Source organism: Terrapene carolina, unplaced genomic scaffold (genome assembly GCF_002925995.2).
Source record: "Terrapene carolina triunguis isolate 2854851 unplaced genomic scaffold, T_m_triunguis-2.0 Scaffold96, whole genome shotgun sequence".
Taxonomy (NCBI): domain Eukaryota; kingdom Metazoa; phylum Chordata; order Testudines; family Emydidae; genus Terrapene; species Terrapene triunguis.
In genome coordinates, this window is record NW_020664447.1 from 46788607 (window position 1) to 46805434 (window position 16828).

Here is a 16828-nt window from a genome sequence, read left to right on the forward strand (position 1 = left end):
TCATTAGGCCTTTCTTATGCAGGAAGTCAGACTAAATGATCACAATGATCCCTTCCAGCCTTAAAATCCATAGGTGAAATCCTGGCCTCATTGAAGTCACTGGAGCCAGGATTTTACCCTATAAATCTAGTCATCAATTTTAGGGACACTCCAGACTGGGCAATAGTTTGCAAATTGCAGGCCCCACTCAGCCCGCTGCCGAACTAGGTGAACGGAACCCCAGGCCAGCAGCGGGCTGGTGGCGTAAGATCAGCATTTTAATTTAATTTTAAATGATGCTTCTTAAACATTTTGAAAACCTTGTTTACTTTACATACAATAGTTTAGTTACATAATATAGACTTATAGAGAGAGACCTTCTAAAAAGGCATTAAAATGTATTACTGGCACGCGAAACCTTAAGTTAAAGTGAATAAGTGAAGATCGGCACACCACTTCTGAAAAGTTGACAACCCCTGTTCTAAGCACTGTACAAAACACATAGTAAGAAACAGTTCTTCAAATCCTTGTCTGTGTGGATCCCGCTGTTATTGGTGCACATGTGTTCCATGAACATGAGTTTCAAACTTTCTGGTAAGCAGCGTCCATTGGGGCCACACCTGTGCCCAGTACGTGCTTGTGCTCTCCACAATCCCACAAAAACTCAGTATGGGAAGTAAGGTGGGAACTGTGGCGTCCTCCTTTCACTTGCAACTAGTCTGATAGGTTTTTGTTAATAATTGCATATATAGATTTAGATTATTAGTTAATAGTTTTTCTGCCCATTTGGCAGCTTTCCATTCCCCTTTTGTCTCAGGGAATGTTCTTAGATGTTTGTGCCTTACCACCCCTATGATAGACTCCAAACCCTCAGCACTCGAGTTCTACCCTTTCTGCAACAGGCTGATTCCTACCCTCGCCCCACATACTTAGCTGATGACCCACAGCAGATGTCTTGTGTGCTTGGTGGAATCATATATTCTCAATTATTGTTCAATGTGCACATCCTTGTCTACTCAGATCAGAAAACTGAAAGAATCTCATCTAAAACTGTAGCTGTAATAACAGTCCATGAGGGGTACCTCAGATCCTGAGAGGCCTTCCCTGGACCCAAAATAACATCCCCAGAGCCAGACGTCGCACTCCCACAGTGCTTTGGAGACTGTACTCCCCAAGCTCCAGCTCCTGGTGGTACCAAGAAAAAGCCTCAAGATCAGTGCCATCCTTGGGACGTCATCCTGGTACTGCACACAGCTCCAGTTCAGGACCCAGGTAGTGACACCACCAGACATAGTAGATCCAAGACATGACCCAGGGCCAGATGACACTGCCATTCTCCTTCCCTGGAATGGAATAAAGCAAATGTGTTTAAGAGGAGCCTGGAGCCCTGTGACTCTGATAACTCTAAGGCCAAGAACATAGATCAGCTCAAGAAAGTGACCCTGACTAGCTCACCATCTCCCTCAGGACAAGGGAAGGCCACTTCAGCTTCAACAGTATTGACTGCCTCAGCAACGATAGAATCCTCAGATGCTGGAGTCTCTCTCAATACCAAAAGACTTTTTACTCTCTGGTACAAGGCTCAGTTAGCCATCCTGTTCCCTGCCCTCAGGGAACCCTCCAGTGCTTAATTTGTGCTGGGGCTCAGCCCGGCACCTCTAGGCTTGGCTGTTCATAGCCCCGGCACCTCTGGGCTCCAGCCAGCTGCTGCCACTCTCCAGTCACCCAGCTCTGAAGGCAGCGCCGCCACCACCAGCAGCGCAGAAGTAAGGGTGGCAACACACCATACCATGCCATCCTTCCTTCTGCCCTGCTGCTTGTGGCGGCACTGCCTTCAGAGCTGGGCGCCCGGCCAGCCGCTGCCGCTCTCCGGCCACTCAGCCAGTGCTTAATTTATGCCAGGGCTTTCTGGGGCTGAGCCGTGGCACCTTTCATTACAAATTAAGCACTGGAACCCTCCTCCTCAGTGCTGATCCTATCAGCACTTTCTACAGACCCAATTTATTCCTCATCTTCCCCATCCTCCTACCTCCACTCAGCTTCTGCTAAGGAGCATTCCCATGCTCTTAAGAGCCGAAGTATAGGGATATCACCCCAGTTTCCCTTAAGGAAAGGCACATCCCCCATTACATGGTTGAAAGACTTTGGAACACTACTTCTCCTTCTCAGTTTTTCTTCCCTTCCTGGCTTTATTGGGCATACTGGGGTCCAGCCTCTCATACCTCTAGGTCCCACTCTCCTGTACCTTCAGCTAGAAAAAGACCAAGATCAACTTCCATGCAAAGGGCAGCGTCACCCACACACCAAAGATACGTCTATACATATGGTGGCATGCAGAGTACGGACACTACATGCCCAGCGAGACATGGCTTAGGCCAGTAGAGTGCCCTACACGCAGGAACCCCCAGGATAGATACTCTACACGGCTCTTTACACCCAAGCAGTGCCTCCCATGTCTACGCTGGTATTTTTAGCAATGTAATGTCCCGCTACCTCCCTGCTGCTGGAGCCTTTCCCTGCCACTGAGAGAGCCTCCGGCAGCAGGGAAAGGCTCTGGCAGGGGGTAGGGGAAGAGGCACCCTTGGAGCCTTTTCTCGCTGCAGTGAGGTTCCCTGTTGTCGGAGCCTTTCACTGCAGCAAGGAAAGGCTCTGGCGGGAGGGTGGGAGGGGGAGACAGTGGGGAAAGGCAGGAGCTGCTGGAGTTGTTCCCTGCAGTATGTAGCTACACGTGTGGTGCCCATACGCCACACACTGCTATCAGTGTAGACATAGCCAAAAAGTCAAAGAAAGAGTCAGGGCCTGAATATGAAGAGGAGGATTCCTCCAGAAATCTGGTAGATGAAATGATAAAACAACCTGCTGCTCATTCATTACCATCTCCTGCTGAGGCAGTCACCCCCATACTGATCCTGCCTGCAGCTGATTTTAGAGCAGTGGTTTTCTAATTTTTTGAGCTGAGCCCCTCCCCCCTCTTTGGAGTTCAATTTTTTTTTTTCAAAAATAGAGAAAAAAAAAAAGTCAGGGGGTGGGGATTCCTCCCTGAGCCCTGCTGTGAGGGGCTGGCCGGAGCCACCTGCCATCGCCGCTCCCCTCCCTCCCACCCGAACATTCCTCCATGCCCACCTAGGGGGGCATGCCCCACAGTTTGAAGATCTTTGTTTTAAGGCATTTCAAGACCTGCTCGAGAGAATAGCCAATACTTGAGTTATCGCCTTCAGTGAACCAAGAAAAGCCACCAAAGCACTCCTGCATTCTCCATTCCCAGATGATAGCTAGAATGGCCATGCCTGTCAGTGAAGGCATCTTAGAGCCAGCAAAGGACTCATGGCAGACACTGGCCTCAACTCCTTCTATCTCTGAGGGCTTAGAGGAGTTACCAAGTACCTGCAAAAGGGATATGAATGTCACTTCTCACCCTACTCTGGACTCTCTTGTGGTCTCAGCAATATTAGAAAAGTCCTGACAACCAGCCCTGAGTCGATCCAGTCCCAAGGAAAATGATCTATAGAGGTTGGACTTATTTGGTAGAAAACCATATTCCTCAGTATCCTTGCAACTTATTACTTGCCAAACATAACAAGCAGGGATAAGGTTCTTCCTTTCTCGATCTCTCTCTCGAGACCAAATAATAAAACTGAAGGTGGTGAAGCAAAAGGTCAATAGTGGCCAAGACCTCTCACCAAGTGCATCCAATGCACCTGTTCGATTCCTGGCCACAGCAATAACAAAGCATCCTGGCTCCAGCCATCAGGAATCCTGAAAGAGGTCCAGTATACTATTCAAGGAGCCTGATCTCTTCCATTCCCAAATTGATGAGGCTTTAAGATCTCGAACCAACCACATCAGTAAGGTTTTGCTTAAAGCTACTAGGTCATCTTGCTTCATGCACATATGTGGTGCTTCTTGCCAGATTTTGCATATGTCCACTGCAGTCCTGGCTCAGAATTGTGTCGCAGCCTTCTAGATACCCCACGGACTCTTATCACAGTGCTATATTGTCGACTTTCTCAAATGGTGGATGAACCCCAGCACGAGGAGAGGAGATCCATTTCAGACTTTATGCCCATCACTAACAGTAGTCACAGATGCTTCTACGACACAGTGAATAAGGTCCCAAAGCAACGCCTGCCTTCACATTAACATCCTGGAGTTTTGAGTGATCAGGCCAGCTTTCAAGGAGTTGTCACTGACCGAGGGAGCCTTGATGGACAATACATCTGCAATGTTCTTCATCAGACAAAATGGTGCTCACGCCTCCCTTTGTCAAGAAGCAATAATTTTCTGAAACTGGTGCGTCACTCACAAAATAACCCCGGGCAGCCAGAGCTGATGCCATATTTGGAAGGGCTGTTCTCAGTTCTCTTTTTGACTAAGTTAGCTAGTTAGACAAGACTCCTCAGTATGTCCTGTGAGAATTACTGCTTGCTAGCCAGCACCAGTGGGATCCACATGGACAAGGACGCAAAGAGGAAAGAACAGTTACTTATCATACAGTTACTGTAGTTCTTTGCAAAGTCTTGTCCATGTGGATCCCATGACCCACTCTTCATCCCTGCTCCTTTGGAGTCCTTATCTCTGGGATTCTGAATTACTGAGGGAGCAGAGCTGGTTGGATCCATACAGCCTGTTGTATGTTTAGCTGGGGATGGTGGAAGGGAGGGGTGAGGATGTTCAGGGTGCAGGTACAGCCCCCAACACACTACTTACTAGAAGAGTCTGATCTTGTGCACATGGGGCACAAGCACATCAACAGTGAGATCTGCACAGACATTGCATCTTGCAGAACCACATCTACTGTAAGGTAAGTAACAGTTCTCTTCTTACAAGCTTACCTGATCCAATTCACACTGAAGTCAATGGAAAAACTCTCATTCTTCCCTAGGAGTTGGATTGGGCCCTAAACTGACAAGGCAGATAAAAGGTGGGAGAAAGCAAGCATTGCTTACCCCTGTTTTACTGAGAAGGACTTGAGGCACAGTGCTATTAAGTGACTTGCCTAAAGTATCAGAGGGGTAGCCGTGTTAGTCTGAATCTGTAAAAAGCAACAGAGGGTCCTGTGGCACCTTTAAGACTAACAGAAGTATTGGGAGCATAAGCTTTCGTGGGTAAGAACCTCACTGAAGATGCATCTGAAGAAGTGAGGTTCTTACCCACGAAAGCTTATGCTCCCAATACTTCTGTTAGTCTTAAAGGTGCCACAGGACCCTCTGTTGCTTTTTGCCTAAAGTAATGCAGGAAGCCTGTGACACATCCAGGAATTAAACCCAGATCTGAATCTCTGTCTAGTGCTTTAACCACAAGATGGTCCCTTCCTCTCACAAAAGTTAACCAATTCAAATGAAAACTGAAATGGTTAAAATCTTAACTCCAATCAGCATCACTGTCCTAAAATCTCAGGCAAGCAAAAATAAAGCAAGCTCACTTCAGTTTGCAGTCAGCCAGCACTTTGTGGACCTTTGCATATTAATGCAAATGAGGAAATGGTTCAATTAGTACACTGTCATTACACTAGGTAGTGGAATCAAGAGACAGCCTCTTGCTGCCCTATGAAGCCTTCAGTCTTTGTGAAAAAACACCAAAATACTAATCCATGTTATATCTACCTACAAACCCAAGCAATGTCCAAAACTAAACCCTCTCCCACCCATCCTTGAAATACGGACTCCCACCTACCACCCAAATCTTCTCCTCCATCTTTGCATCTCCTATGCACCATGTGGTTGAAAGCTCAGTACACATTTAGAACAAATATATTCTGCATGAGTCAGATTGAAAAATACTGGTTCCAAGCATGAAATGGTTAATTTACCAGGTAACCAAATACATTCTTTAGAGATGCAAACAGAAAATTAATTGCCATTTGCTCATGCTGATCTTTTTTGTTTAACATGCCATTTACTGTTCAGTGCATAATAACCATTTGGAGAATAGTTAAGTAGTCTCTCACGGAAAATGTGAGATGCCAATCAAGCAAATGCACCAGCAAACAGGGGTGAAATCTCCATTTAAAAAACCAATACCATTCATATGACGCCTGCCATTCTCTGTTTTTGTTTAGGAAAGAAATATTCTAAAGGCAGAAAATGAAGCTTTAAAGATTCAGCTTAAACAGGCACACAAAACAATTGAATCTCTCAGTATTCAACGCAGAAATCATGTCTTGGACAATACACAACACAGAGACTGCGCGTAGCTGACAAGGCACGAGCTCTCCTCTGGATGAATGTAAAAGGAGAGGGCTTTTTGAACTGTGACAAAGCTGCTGTATTCAAGTGAACAGGAAACAGAGACTGAAAGATTTTAAACAGAAATATACTCTGTTGAATCAGCGTATTTTGCCTGTTCAGTATACTGCTGAATGTATAAATGTTTCCTTTCTCTGACAGTTTAAAATAATTTATCTTCTGAACCCAGGAATTAATACATTCCGGAATCTCTCTCAAGAAGGGTGATATAGGCCCTGAAGTTTATATTTATCATCAGTAAGCAACTTCCATGTCCAATATGGATGATGCGACTCTACAGGTAGCTACTGTTTCTATCGAGTGCCCAGTGCCCACCTACAAGTGTTCCGACAAGGTATGTAATTAAGCGGACACCATCAACTCAAATTTGGCCCAAATTCAGGTTTTCTAACACGAAACATTTGATAAATCTAAGACTTTTGAGCAATTTTTGATAAGATAGAAATTTCATGGTCCCAATCATCGCTGCATTAAGAACTGGAAAGTGCAACTGAGTTCATTGATTTTCATCATCCAACATTAGAAATATGAACTGTCAATAAGCAGTGAAACGAATGACGATTTTAAGTCTTTCCTTTTTAATGCTCTAAGATGTGGTATATAAATATTTTTATAACTGATTAAAATTAAGCGTTCCTTTAAAATCCTCGCTTTCTGAGCTGGCCATAGAGGTTCTAGCTACCCACACTTTAAACCCTGCAAAACTAAAAATTATAGTGCCTCATACAGAGCACAAGACTAGAGATTTCACACTGGAGTATTGCTTCTACTTTAATGTCCCATGCTACCATTCAGGTCAAATAGTCTTGATACTGGCCCTGGTGGCTCAGTGGTTAATGGTTGAAGACAGATTTTATTGACAGGAGGAAAAGATGTTGGCTATTTTCTTTAACTTCTCTCCATCTTTCAGTCCTTCATTTATAAGCGTGCAATATGTTCTTATATTTCAAGATTTAATCATAAAATACAAATATTAAAATTAAGGAAGGGGAATTTTCAGTCCATGACAGCATTTAACTGTCATGGCCTCCAACTATGGAACCTATCAAAGTTGGGGAAGTACAAAGCCTCCTCACCATTGACAGCCTTCCTCTATAGCTTAAGTTATTGTTATTTATTATTTCTGGCACATCTAAGGGTACCTGCCAGGGACTAGGACTCTAGTGGGCTAAGCACTGTACAAATAACTTGAAGGCACTCCCTGCCCCCAAGAGCTCGAGCTAGGATTTGTTGGCATAAATACCAAACAGACTTTGTATGTGATTATTACGTGGTTGCCAGCATTTCGGAAAAAAGTGGCCATGGAACAATTCTGAGAAGGCTGGGGGGAGGGGGGAAAAGTTGCATGTACATCATGGGGAATTTCAGGTTATGTTCTTGTGGGTAGTTTAGTTCACTAACGGTTCAGCTAGGCAACCAGAATCCACAGCAAACGTGTCTCTCCGTCGTGAACCCATCCCTCCCCAGAGAATCTCCTCTTCCCGCTCCTTACCTGCAGTTGTCTTTTTGGGAGGAGGACTGAAGGTCTGTATTTCTCCCCTTGCATGGGAAAGAGGCATCTACTTCACACTACCAGGGAGCCTCTAGCCTTCATCTCTTTTTGTCTCTCTTGTGGAAGCTGGGGAGATTTGGAGTTTCCTGAATCCCTTAGGGTCCTCCTGCCCTGTCCCCATTCTGTATTGAATCCATGTACTCTTTCCTGGCCCCCGTCCCTGAGCAATTAATCCCCTTCCCCAAACATGCCCTCTCAAAATTCATTGTTTCCTCCATCTCTCCCCTCCCCCTCCTTACATGTGTGTTAATTTGGTGCAATAAACAAACAGTCTCTTTCTAACAGGAGTCCTCAGCAGCAAGAAGTTCTGCTCTGCCATTAAATTTCCTGCCTGACTCTCAGGACCCTGCTACACCTGCTCTTCTGCACACATTCTCCCCCTCTGGTCCTAGGTCACTGGCTGGAGCATCAGCTTGCTAAGGCCATTTGTAAAGTTCTTCAACGGCCTTGTCTAAAAATCCATGCCAGTGTGGGTCAGATTTTTGACACAGACTATTAATTTGTGCATATGGAACCGGCATTTGGGGCTGTACCTAGCTCCCACTGAAATCAACAGCAAAACCTCCATTGGCTAAACTGGGAAAAAGAACAAGCCCTACCACATGCAAGTCACATAACTGCATTTCTGATTTTTGCACAGGTATAAAAATACCTCCCTTTGTTTCTGAAACTGGGTTCTTGTCTGTAGTTCTAGTATCCCTGTATTTCTGTGATAGTGCAAGAAACACTCTTTATAGGAGAGAGCTCCCCAGCCTGTGCCTTTTTGACCAAGAAGCTTGAGTGCTGGAGGTTTCAGACACTCTCCTTTCGCTACCTCTTCTTAGAGGCTGAAGGTTGCTGTACCTCCCTGGGATGATCTGCCTGGAGTTTCCAAACAACAGTCTAGTTTTCAAAAGTCTGATGCTCATTTACAAGGTCCCTTTACACTGCTCTACCGGCATAAAGGTATTTTAATGTAAATACATTTCAGGGGGTGTAAGTTTCATTAAGAATAGAGAGGAATAGACATAGATTAAATACTGTATACAGAGCCTAACACTGTAAAATTCAGCTAGATAGGTTCTCCTTATGACAAACTCTTAGAAATATGATGTATTTTTATTTGCTGTGGGCTTGTCTATACAGGGAAATTAATTCAGATTAAGGTAAAGCGTGAATTTAAAGCAGAATAGCTATTCTTGATTAACTCCCTTAACCCATTTTAGATTAAGCTAATTCAGAATAAGGCACTTTTATTCCAGATTAAAAACATCTACACAGGGAGTTAATCAAGAACAACTTTAAATTTAAATCCAATCTTAATCTGAACTTCCCTGTATAGACAAGCCCACAAAAAATAAAAATTCGAGCTGTCAAGGAATTTAAAAAAATTAATCGCGATTAATTGCACTGTTAAACAGTAATGGAATACTATTTATATAAATATTTGTGGATGTTTTCCATATTTTCCAATATATTGATTTCAATTACAACACATAATACAAAGTGTACAGTAGTCACTTTATATTTATTTTTATTATAAATATTTGCACTGCAAAAATAAAAATAGTATTTTTCAATACACCTAATAAAAGTACTATAGTGCAATCTCTATCATGAAAGTTAAACTTACAAATGTAGAATTATCTATAAAAAATAACTGCATTGAAAAACAAAACAATGTAAAACTTTAGAGCCTACGAGTCTACTCAGTCCAACTTCTTGTTCAGCCAATCGCTCAGACAAACAAGTTTGTTCACATTTGCAGGAGATAATGCTGCCTGCTTCTTGTTTACGTCACCTGAAAGCGAGAACAGGCGTTCGCATAGAACTGTTGTAGCTGGCGTTGCAAGATATTTACGTGCCAGATACTAAAGATTCATATGTCCCTTCATGCTTTAACCACCATTCCAGAGGACGTGTCCATGCTGATGATGGGTTCTGCTCGATAACAATCCAAAGAAGTGCAGACTGACGCACGTTTTCATCTGAGTCAGATGCCACCAGCAGAAGGTTGATTTTCTTTTTTGGTGGTTCGGGTTCTGTAGTTTCCGCATCAGAGTGTCGCTCTTTTAAGACTTCTTGAAGCATGCTCCATATCCCATCCCTCTCAGATTTTGGAAGGCACTTCAGATTCTTAAACCTTCAGTTGAGTGCTGTAGCTGTCTTTAGAAATCTCACATTGGTACCTTCTTTGCGTTTTGTCAAATCTGCAGTGAAAGTGTTCTTAAAACGAACAACATGCTGGGTTATCGTCCGAGACTGCTAGAACATGAAATATATGGCAGAATGCAGGTAAAACCCAGAGCAGTAGACATACAATGCTCCCCTAAGGAGTTCAGTCACAAATTTAATTAACGCATTACTTTTTAACGAGCATCATCAGCTTGGAAGCACGTCCTCTGAAATGGTGGCCAAAGCATGAAGCGGCATACAAATGTTTAGCGTATCTGGCATGTAAATACCTTCCAATGCTGGCTACAAAAGTGCCATGCGAACGTCGGTTCTCGCTTTCAGGAGACATTGTAAATAAGGATAGCAATGCGGAGATCTACAAGATGTGACTGGGATCGACTCCTCCCTGCTGGCACCATGGCAGAAGATCAATGCCTTGAACACCTTCCTGATCCCCCGTATCTCATTTATCCTGAGGGGATCTGCCATGATGAAGGTACCTCTGAACAAAACAGACAACACCATCCGGCAGCTGGTGAAGAAGTGTATGTTTCTTCCCCAGGGGGCCAGCAATGAACTGGTGTACATCTCGCACAGGTAGGGCGGTGCCAACATCCCTCGAATGGCTGATCTGTGCGACGTTGCCGTGATCACTCACACTCTCTGCCTTCTGAGGTGCCCGGATGCCATGGTGAGGAACATCACAGAGAGTGCTCTAAAGGATGCCGTCAAGAAGCAAATCGCCAGGACCCCCTCCAACCAAGATGTCGCCACCTACCTGAGCAGCTCGCTGGAAGGTGAATTTGGAAGAGACAGGGGAGTCTTTGCTTCGCTCTGGACTCGTGCCCACAATGCTACACGTCGACTGGAGAAGCGTATCAGCTGCCACTGGACGTGGTGCGAGGAACGCTAGGAGCTGGGAGTCCTGGTGCCACAGGTGAAGAATACAGATCACACTATCGTCACTCAGAAAACTAGAACCATGCTGGAGAGGACCCTGAAGGATGCCATCCACTGCCAATACGTGGAAAACCTAAAACGGAAGGCAGACCAGGGCAAAGCATTCGAGGTGACTTGCAAATGGGACGCCAGCAACCACTTCCTCCCCTGGGGCAGCTTCACCCGATTTGCCAACTGGAGGTTCATCCGCAGGGCCCTGCTCAACTGCGTCCCACTGAACGGAACCGTCTGCCACGGGAATCAGGACAAGCAATGCAGGAAGTGCGGCTATGCCAACGAGCCCACGTCCTGTGTAGCTGCAAGCCCCATTCGAGAGCTTGGCAGCTGCGACCGAACGCCATCCAAGATCGCCTGGCCAGAGCCATCCCGCCACCCGTGGGAAAGGTTGCCGTAAACTCCACTATCCCTGGACCGACAGCCAACTGCGACATAGTCATCTCCACCGAGGACTGGAAGAAGATCATCATGGTGGATGTCATGGTACCATTCGAGAACAGGACCCTGGCCTTCCACGATGCCCGAGCTCGAAAGTTAGAGAAATATGTCCCTCTGGCCAAAACCTTGAGAGCTGAGGGTTACCAGGGCAGACACACGCACTGATCGTTGGAGCCTTAGGTGCATGGGACCCCAGTAACGAGCGAGTGCTGAGAGAATGCAGAATTGGTCAACGCTATGCTCGGCTAATGCAGCAACTCATGGTGTCGGACGCCATCAGGTGATTGAAGGACATCTACATAGAACACATCACTGGACATCAGCAATGATGAGCTGCAGTGCCAATGAGAAGCGCAGTCAGGAAAGTAACAAATACTTTCCTCATGAATTGTATTATCTAAATGGACAACCAACATAATTCTCAGGTACTGAGGGGCAATCTTCACTCATTGATGTATTTTGCTTTCCACAACCAAATCTCTGTACAACTTTTCATGAGTGATGTACCTGTGTATTCGGATTTTAATATCAAAACTGTATTGTTAAATCTATTCCCCTACATTTGGGTTATTGCTGATTATATACTCTATGTATCATACGTCTTTTAAAAAACTAACTTTGTATTTGTGGATAATCTAAGCACTATACCCAGATGTACAGACATTCTTTTTCCAACCTATGTATTATATATTTTTTTTTTAACATTCGCTTTAGTAAAATTTTTATTTGGCATGTAAATACCTTGTAATGCTGGCTACAAGTGCTGTGCGAATGTCTGTCCTTGCTTTCGGGTGACATTGTAAATAATAAGAGGGCAGCATTATCTCCTGCAAATGTAAACAAACTTGTTTCTTTTAGCGACTGGCTGAACAAGAAGTAGGACTGAGTGGACTTGTAGGCTCTAAAGTTTTACACTTTTGTTTCTGAGTGCAGTTATGTAGCAAAATAAAATCTACATTTGTAAGTTGCACTTTCACGATAAAAAGATTGCACTACAGTACTTGTATGAGGTGAATTGAAAAATACTATTTCTTTTGTTTATGATTTTTACAGTGCAAATATTTGTAGTAAAAATATAAAGTGAGCAGTGTACACTTTGTATTCTATGTTGTAATTTAAATCAATTTATTTGAAAATGTAGAAAAGCATCCAAAATATTTAATAAATTTCAATTGGTATTCTATTAACAGTGTGATTAAAACTGCGATTAATCGCGATTAATTTTTTTAATCATGATTATTTTTTTTTGAGTTACTTGCATGAGTTAACTGCGATTAATCGACAGCCCTAATAAAAAATACATGGCATTTCTGAGGGGTTTGTTTTGTTTTTTTAATTCTGACCCTTTTGACCTCCCAGCCTGTCAAGAGTCACATCTCTTAGTCCCAGGCCAAGTAGAATCTTGCTCCCAGTCCTTTAATCTGCGACCAATTTGATATTCAGGTGTGACAAAATCCATTACACCCTCCGGGGCAGAGGTGACATCAGCATTTCACCAATATTAATTATTATTGCAGTTGCATCTAGGAGCCCCAGTCATGGACCAGGACTCGGTTGTGCTAGATGCTGTATGAACGTTGTAATGTTTAATTGGGAGGTGGGAGTAAGAGCCTCCATACAATAGCTTTGTCTCCTATGAGGACTAGCATCCTCCCCTTCTTCAGTATTTTCCCTCTCAAAACCTAGCAGTTCAAATGCCGCTTTGATCTCTCCTCCACCGTACTCACCCTAAAGTCAAGGACTGGATCCTGTGTTTGCCAGTCAATTTTCCCTGGCTGAAGGTGCTAGAGTGAGTTTAACCCAGTCTGCTTTTAAAGCAAGAAAGTGTAAATATTGTTAAGAGGCAACTGAATAGTCTTTCAAATTATTGACAGATTAACATCCATCTGGCCAGGATGAAAACTGTGTTTGTGTTTCAAGACAAAGAGATTCATTAGACTTTCACCTTGTATAACACATTGTTCACATTGACTGAATGGGGAACCGTTATCAAATAGAATTCAACTAAATATCAGAAACTTGTGTAACTGAAGACATTCATGTGCAACATCTACTCAGAGCTCTTCAAGAATACATCTCATAAGTTACTTTACAAGAATATGTCGTCTATTGTACACTGAAGTCTTAGCTGACCAAACAAAGATCGCATGTGTAATTTGCATTCAAGTATATGGTAATAAATGGACATTTACCCCATCAAAGCAATTTAAATTGTTAAATATAAAGTGTATGTAGCTTTTATTTAAAAAAAAGTTTTAAAAGTCCAGTTGAAACGACTTGTAAAACTCTGTAATTTTAAATTCTTGTTTTGAACTTGGATCTTGGGCTGCTATCTCTATTGTTGGGTAAACCAAGCAGAGATATAAGCTAAAATGATTTGTAGGTCCAGTGCTATTTTACTGACTGTAAATACATGTACAGTATGTAAAGATAATTGTTATGGATGTGACTTTTTTTAATCAGTAGCTGTGAACTCTGTGCAGCTTCTGTTACTCATACACTAAACTTGAACTATCCAGGATAACTGATAAGCATAATAAATTGCATGTCTGTGTTCAACAAAGTAATCCCAACTGATCTTGGACCATGCTTGCAAACTTGCTTTGCCCCCTCTCTTTCATATTTCTTTTTTTCTTTATGAAAAGAATTAAGGCAAGGAAAGTGCTCTACAAGTCTGACTAAGATGACTTTCAATTTTAAGATTAGTGGATACTAAAATATAAAGTGTCTGTGCTTTCTTACATCTGTAGATACTGAATGAACCAGATATATGTTGCATCTATTGTCACATATTTGGAGATTATCCAGCAAATTAAACAAAGCCTGAAGAACCTGGCTATCTACTTAAAAGAACCCTGTCAACTAATTTTAGGGCTAAAATGATAAAAATCTGATTTCATGTAATAGAATATGAATAGAAATAGGTTTTAAAATTAAAGAGTTCTCTGAAGTTATGTGAATCTAACCACAAAGCCATTGTGCCTAAAGCAAGAGAACCACACAGTAAAACTGATGCAAAACAGAAGTGAAATTTAGCAGCTTAACCTTTTTCTCCAAATTAAGTGAAATGTTACAGTAACTTTTTATAACATACACAGCAAAAAAATTTCATGTTTAAACTTTGACTTGTGACAACCAAAGGCATTAATAACAGGTAGAATAATAATTAAAAAAAAGCTAAATTCACAGTCTCTTTAAATTACAATTTGGCAGATATCCCATGGGATTTTAATACACACACGGGATTTATCCAGGCCCAGTGCGATAAACTAACATAAGGGGTGCAAATTGTGTGTTTGGAATGAGATTTGCAGACCCTGTTTGAACCAGCACTTCTGTCCTGTAAACCACATACATGAAGTCCTGATTCTGGAAAGAAAGGTTTTTGCAATCTCAGTTTTATTTTTCTCTTAACTCCATCTCAACTTCTCCTTTTCCCTTCTTCTATCATTTTGGTGCATGCAGTATTGTCTTCCTTCCCATCTACGTATCACTGCACTGATCATGAGGATATCAAAAGGGCCTAAATATGAGTCACAGAATATCAGGGTTGGAAGGGACCTTAGAAAGTCATCTAGTCCAACCCCCTGCTCAAAGCAGGACCAATCCCCAGACAGATTTTTGCTCCAGATCCCTAAATGGCCCTCTCAAGGATTGAACTCACAACGCTGGGTTTAGCAGGCCAATGCTCAAACCATATGTCAAAACGTTATAGATCCGAAATAAAACTAATCAAATCTCTCCTGTTTAAGGACTGGCTAGACTGCCTCTCCCCGCTTTCCACATCAAGTAAAAATTTTCATCTTAGTTTCATATTAAAATCCAGTCAATCAGCTGCCATTTTGGCTCTGCTACACCTGTGCCTTGATTGTCAGCTGCTTCAAAGTACATTCATCCCAGCAAACACACAAAAAATGGGGGGGGGGGGGGGAAAGTTCAGGGGAGAGAATTAGGTATCAGGCCAGCATTCCCCTGTGTACTGTACACTCAGTGGTTGTACAAGGATTATTTGAGTGACTGGGACAGATCCATTTACAGGAGACTGTACAAGATAGGTATGGTTGTTTCACATATATTGAAAGTATTCAACCAAAAGAGAAGCAGCTGAAATCTGGAAATTTCAGGACATTAATAGTAGTTTCAGGTAATATATTTGCCCGTTAAGTTCCTGTGAATGTTTGCAGTTTTATATTAATATTTTCCTATTTTTATATCCTCTCTTGCTCTGTGAAAGACCCATACCAACAACAGAAACTGACTGAACAGGGGGAAAAATGAAACTGACTACACAAAAGCAAAAAGCACAAAGTAAATAAACTGAAAACAAACTTTATAGAAATATTTTTCATTTCTAGTCATTGTAGGCCTTGTCTAGACTAAGGACAATGGTGAGTTTTTAGAAATGTGTTAGCTGACATTAGAATTGGATGCTGTCTAGAAACTAGTTTGGATAAGTTTTAACTCTTAAAATTTTGTTAATATGTCATGGCTTATCCAATTTAAAAACACCCACTTCTTTCCCTAGTGTAGCTAAGGCATTAAGATTAAAAAAAAAAAAAAAACAGAAAAAAAAACAGAATTTTTTTTTTTAGAGAAGTATAATTTTGGGTGGTTTTTTTTTTTTAAGTTGATGGTGTCCCTTTAAAGGAAATATTGCTTGTCCTTGGGTTTCTAGTCTAATCATTTGGAGTGTTGATTGGTTAGTACTGGTACAAGAACAAACTGGGACTAAATTTATTACCATTTGCCTAAGGTAGAGGAGTCAAGTATAATTACTGTAAAGTAACTTATATGTGTTGGAAACAGCAAAGAAAATGTTGCAATAGTAGCAATCTGCATTAATGTTTCTGTAAATTTGTTCGGCGTCTATAGTGGTGGTAATTTGTAGAATTCTGTCTGAAGATATATGTTAAAGAAGACTGACTGAAAAACCAAGTGTATAGATTGTAAAGATTTTTTACATATAAGTAAGTTTTCTTTGTGTAATATTTATATTATAAAAGTTGCTAAAACAGAATTAATGCCTATTGTAATTTTGTCCCATAAGCATCCAAAGCCTTTTTCTCTGGCAGACTTGCCTGATGCCTAAAATACATCCAACAAAATCTCTACTCTGAAATCAGCATCTCTGCATGATGAACTATGAGCTTCAGGATATTTCTTTCACCACTTCCATTCCCATTCATCTTCCTTCAGTCTAATATCTGATGCACATATGGAGGACAGATTGACATCTGAATGGTCTTTTCCATTGTTAACTACTACAATCCTTACTTTTGAGCTCTACCTCTGCTTACTCATGTAAGTTACTATGTTTTCTCAAAAGCTGTTACTTCTTGAAACTCTGCAGTTGGCCAAGACTTTTGCCACACACACAGCTTCCAGGCAGGAAGGCTTTGTCTTCATTGACATAAAGCCTTTTTTACCTCCAGCAAGATAACTGATGCACATTAGTTATCTCACTGTAAAACCCTAAGAGGAGAAATTTTTTTGTAGTGTTTGC

General features: G+C 42.1%; 2 protein-coding genes across 2 annotated transcripts in view; one reads left to right on the forward strand and one right to left on the reverse strand.

Annotated features, from left to right (window-relative positions):
• Positions 1–6172, forward strand: part of RASGRP1 (RAS guanyl releasing protein 1) — a 74130-nt gene extending 67958 nt beyond the window's left edge. The window contains exon 17 of the mRNA XM_024202056.2: positions 6038–6172. Coding sequence (XP_024057824.2) covers positions 6038–6172 — 135 coding nt within the window. The remainder of the gene's footprint in view (positions 1–6037) is intronic.
• Positions 478–16828, reverse strand: part of FAM98B (family with sequence similarity 98 member B) — a 68353-nt gene continuing 52002 nt past the window's right edge. Inside the window, exon 9 of the mRNA XM_024202059.2 lies at positions 478–1322. Within this exon, the coding sequence (XP_024057827.2) occupies positions 1213–1322 (110 nt within the window). The 3' untranslated portion in view covers positions 478–1212. The remainder of the gene's footprint in view (positions 1323–16828) is intronic.